The following is a 5,385-nucleotide window of genomic DNA, read 5'->3' on the forward strand; positions in this document are numbered from 1 at the left end:
AGTAGGTTTGTTTATTTTAATTCAAATGAAAGGCATTAATTTGCTATTAAAACATTCAGTATGTTGCAAATTTTATTACTTTTAATTACATTTTCTCCTCCAGTGTTAGTTTTGAAGCATCTTCATAAACTTTAATTTCCTAGAATGTTATATGAAGCATGTTTAGAGCAAACAAGTGCATTTTTCCTATGTATTATGCAGTTGCAATAAATTTGTCTGTAAAGAACAATTCTGTACACCCTTTCCACTATATTCAATTGCAATATTCAGATTTGTTACTGTATTAACATTGCCAAACCAATGTAAAAATAAGAGTACAAAATAAATGTCTTTTCAAATACTTTATTCATACATTTTAAATATAATTGAACTTTTTTCCAGAAGTTCTCAGAAAAGAACATAAAAAATTATATACTTTATTACAAAAGGTAAACTTACAGTCCTCCAAATCTCTTATTTACATGAATATATTGGGGTCTATCCCAATAAGCAACGTAAAAAATAACTTACAAAGGCTATCGCTTGAAGCGGTTAATGTTTTGTGGACAGAAAATTATCTTTCATGAAACAAAACATTGTCTGTACATGTTCCAAGGCAAGACGGCCTCAAAGCTTTTAACCTCCCTTAACTCCCTCCCACGCCCTCCCCCGCTTTATACTACATCAGAAGCGATCTATGCTATCGCACTTTTAAATTCGGTAATACTGGACGATTCTGAACTGCTTCAGTCCATGCAAGACTTGGTCAAAGTAAAACATTGACTCGATATTTATTTGTTCTGCTGCAAACCGCTTTTCAGTCATTCTGGGTTTCTTTTTTTACATCAAGCAGAGTCCTCCACGTTTTCCTTCCTCCGTGCATGCGCGCTCAGGGCGCAATCAGGACTTTCCTTCTCGCTTGATTGTTTTAATGCAGTCCTCTTTGCACTAATTCACCAACAGTTTCTCCGTTTGCGATCTTGAATCAGAACGTTTGCAACTGCTGCGTGAGCATGAGTTGGCAGCCGCTGTTGACGTGATTCATAACTTTCTGTTTCAACTGGGCAACCTGTTCCCGAAGCAGGTTCGCCGTAGATGACAGTTCAGAGTTCTGTGCCTTTAAGGTTTTAACTTTATCTTCTAACCTGGCGATTCTCTCCAGTTTCCTCTTCCGGCACTTTGAGGCGGCAATGCGGTTTCTCATTCGCTTCCTCTCCGCCTTGATTCGCTCCTGAGACTCCATGTCAATAGGAGACAACGGTGGGGTCTCCCCGGGCATTTCGGGCACCGTCTGGGGTTCCTCCTTCAGAGCCTGGAGTCGGGGATGCTGAACCGGCATTTGAGCGTTCATCGCGTGATGCTGGGGGGTTGCATAGTTCATATTACTCGTGTTGTAGTTAGGTTGAGTGGTAATGGTATTAGGATTAAAGTTATTGAGATTAGCATACACTGGAGGCTCCTGGTGTAAATTGGAATTGTAAACAGTGCTTGCACTAGGCAGAGAGGCAGAGACCGCAATCGGCGTGTTCACAGACTGAGTTGAACATGTCACACTCGGCAGGATATTCTGCTTATGAAGTTCTTCGAGAGCTTTAACAAAACCTTCAGCGAAGCCCTCCTGTTCATCCGTGACATTCCTGGGGCACAGGAACTGGGTCGGTGTGGGGGTTGTTGTGATCAACCCGTTGCTCGACTGAATTATGAGCCGTTCAAGTTCAGGTGATGCGAGTTTAAGAAGTCCCACGTCCGGAGACGTTAAGATACCTTCACTATTCTTGTTCCTCAGATGCGGTTTCAAGTTGCTGGCTGGATCAGACAGGTTTAAAGTCATATTTTGTTTCAACATTTTCGGACTATATCCATAACCAGAGTTTTCAGGCTGTGCAAAAGCTGCGTTGAGTGCATCGTCGTGGTAGAATGGTTGATCCATCTTCGGCGCAGACATATAACACCGATGGAGGGAAAAAAAAACTCTTGATGCAAAGTATTTCAAAATAGAAATGTTGCAGAGTTTTAAAGAGTTCGGATCTGCTTCCACGGAACCTTTTTTTGCTAAATTCGCAAGTTCAATGATACATGGACTTCTGAAGTCAGATAATTGTCTCCTCAAAAATCTGGAGTTATGACTGTTAAGAAAGCTCCCAGATCAAAAAGTGTGCAAACTACCAAGTTCCTTCTGCTTGTTTCACACTCGATTCTGAGCACTTCCAGCGTGGGTCCCAGGCTTATCTGCAACTGGTAATACGCCCGAAATAGCCATGATGTCACTTCGGCGGCTTCCAATTGGCTCGTTATTACATAGGGGCGTTCGAAAATTTGCATGTCGGGTTCGGTTTCTATAACAACTCCCCAGAAGATTCTAACTATCGCGGTGCACGACGGGCTGAGGTAATGCGAAAGCAGGGAGCATCATGGGATGACGTCTTTATTTTGAAGCTCCGGTTACCCACTTGAAGGTGGCTGTCAAGCAGAATGGCGGGAAGTGTTGTGACACCAGTTTTGTCGGCTTTTCCGAGAATTATTAGCATAAGCCACCTCCACCGGGTGTCAGAAATGAAGCGCCTCATCCCATCTGCTGCTGGAGTGAGATTAATTTTAGCTGAAACGCGGAATTAAAATAGCGTCCCGCTGTTGGGAGACGGGCAGAGGCTCGGCCAATTAGGCGTGGAGATCCGGAGTTGGGCACCAATCGGAAGGGTGGGGAGGCGAGTTTGCTCCTGCCTGTGCGACTCCCCCTCCCCCACCACACCCCCCCCCCCCACCACACCCCCCCCCCCACCACACCCCCCCCCCCACCACACCCCCCCCCCCACCACACCCCCCCCCCACCACACCCCCCCCCCCACCACACCCCCCCCCCCACCACACCCCCCCCCCCACCACACCCCCCCCCCTTTAGAAAGTGACCAACGTTGCGACATCCTGGGGCAGCGGAAACACTCCGAGCCTTGACTGGCGGCGTGGAGGAGCGAATGGCAGCGCGCCGGCCGTGGCCGTCCACCAATGGCCGGAGGCGCGGAGGCGGGCCTCGCAGGAAGCGCTGGTGACCTAAAGTTGACCGTCTGCGCGGGTGAAATGGATCTGAGTGCGTGTGATCTGGGTCCCTGTCTCTGGTCACACTGGGTGGTTGCTTGGTCACTCTCTGTAGCGAGGGCTTTGATTTCCCGTCCTTGACTCTCATTGGAGCCTTGATCCGGTCTCGAATGCAGTTTGTCAACTCCCGAAGCGTTAAACGGAATCCAAACGCGTTGTACACTTGCAACTTGATTCTCCCTCCCTCCCCCCCTCTTGGAAAATGCATGTGGCCGCCGAGAAGTTGTGTCCCGTGAGATTTCTTCCCTCGAGTTCTGTTTATGTGGCAAGCTCGTTATTGTATCAACATTATGCAGTCTATGTGGATGTTTTTGACGTGGTGGGGGGGTGGGGGGGGGGGAGGATCTATGGCTCGTAATCTTCATAGTCTAGGGTTCTTTTTTTCGCTGCTTGATCAGAGTTTTCGGTGACAGCCTTTCCAAATCAGTGAAACTTGAACCGCCGGGTCGAGACGGCGAAAACCGGCTGTTGCGCACAGTAACGATCCGATGGAATAACCGGCGCCTTCCCTCCCATCCCGTTAAAGTTCACAAATCGCCAAATATTTGTGGATGGGCGTGCTTTAAGAATAGTTACCGAGTCCGGACGCAGGGTCTCGTCCCGAAAGTCGACAATTCCTTTCCCCAACAGATGCTGTTCGGTCGATTTCCTCCAATAGATTGTGTTATGGTTGGCGTGTTCATATGCAATGGCGTGTGAAGATAAGTGTACGCAAACAGCTAAGATTGTAATATGTTTAGTTATAAGGATACAAAGACGGTAATTCTGTACATAACCATGTTTAATAATATCTCAGCTTCAATCCTACAACATTATGAACGCGGTTGCCCGAATACTTCGCTTGCAATTCTGCTTGAGGAATTACTTGCGTGTCTCGACCCATCTCGCCTGGTGTTTGCTCTCATGAACACGTTGACAACGTGGAGGAAGAACTTAAGATTTTGGTGTTTGAGTTCCAGATATTCGCTGTAGATTATTGCTTTGGCGATGGTCCTCAAACGGGTTAAGATGTATGCCAAGAATTATACATGCAATTTCTGCAATATACAGATTTACTAGCCTGTCCTCAGATTTGGGCAATGTCAGAGTTGTATATTTTGGATTAAAACAACTACAATGACTTTTTTTGAGATGTGGAATTGCAGTGCTTCCAAAAATACAAATTTGTTAGTAAATTTGCTTTTTTTTTTCAATTGCTTATTGAAAGAAAATTATTGTTTGATATGGGGCTGTAGTATATTTTTTTTTAAATTGGAGGATTTACTTTTAAAGTTTGATACTTAAATGAATTGGGTTACCTTCAGCATATTTTTTTCTTGCGTGTAAACTCAGTCTTCACTAAACAATTTGACATGTTGCCTTTGACCAAAGTTTTGATAGCTGAACTCAGCAAGAGTAAAACACTTGTGGTTTTATTTGCACATGTACAAACATGAAACACTAGTAATGGTTTGATTGGATGGTTGCATAATGGATCAAACTGTTTTCTAAACAGCCTTGCCATTGAAATTCACAATGACTTGTTATTTAGAATTAAGATTAAAATTGAAACTTCAAGTGATCTTCAGTTTCAGTAGTTTTTCTACACTCAGCCTTGGAACACCTGTACAACAAGGAAACCTATGATAGACCTCAACTATTTATTGACTTTTGCTCCACACAAAATGGTACCAAAAAAAATTATCCCTAAATTTCGAGACCTTAACTTTAGCTTTTCCTTCCACTCCACACCCTGCAGTTGAATCCACAAGATTGGTGACTGCACCTCCTCCACAATTGTCCTAAACACTGGGTCACTGTATACTCAACCCCTTTCTATGTTCCCTGTATATCCATGACAGTGTGGCCAAATACCACTCCATCTATAATTTCATGGAGGACGCAACTCTTTCCCAGCAGGATATCTTAACTGCAATGGATCAGTGTAGAATTTGAGATAAAGGTACTAGTAGCTTGTCACTCCGTCAGAGTTAGCAAGACCAAAGTGGTGATTAAAGAATTTTGATCCATGTCAACAGTGGTGGAACTTGTAGACCTGGACTATTCACCTTAATGCCAAAACCAAGAAACCCAATGAAATTTGGCAAGTCACCTGCATCCTTTAACAATAACAGATGGACTTGAAAATATCTTGTCAGGGTCCATTGTGGTTTGGTATGAGACTGCTCTGTCCAAGAGTGCAAGGAACCACAGAGCTTGTGTAAGTGGTTCAGGCCGCACATATACTCACCTTTCCTCCACCGACTCCATCTCTACCTCCCACTGACTTAAAAAAGCAGCAAATGTATTAGCAGAATTATTTCTACCCCTCTT

The 5,385-nt window shown here is 44.5% G+C and overlaps 1 protein-coding gene across 1 annotated transcript; it reads right to left on the minus strand.

The window, feature by feature from the left end:
• Nucleotides 1-326: 326 nt before the first annotated feature.
• jun (Jun proto-oncogene, AP-1 transcription factor subunit) lies at nt 327-2,404 on the minus strand. Its single transcript, XM_069938504.1, has one exon. It carries the CDS (start codon nt 1,922-1,924, stop codon nt 965-967), a length of 960 nt encoding a protein of 319 aa, XP_069794605.1. The 5' UTR covers nt 1,925-2,404; the 3' UTR covers nt 327-964.
• Nucleotides 2,405-5,385: the final 2,981 nt, after the last annotated feature.

This window comes from Narcine bancroftii, chromosome 5, assembly GCF_036971445.1.
Source record: "Narcine bancroftii isolate sNarBan1 chromosome 5, sNarBan1.hap1, whole genome shotgun sequence".
NCBI classification, from domain to species: Eukaryota; Metazoa; Chordata; class Chondrichthyes; order Torpediniformes; family Narcinidae; genus Narcine; species Narcine bancroftii.

Coding starts and splice junctions, on each gene's coding strand:
- jun (XM_069938504.1), bottom strand. CDS start 1,924: ATGTCTGCGCCGAAGATGGATCAACCATTCTACCACGACGATGCACTC.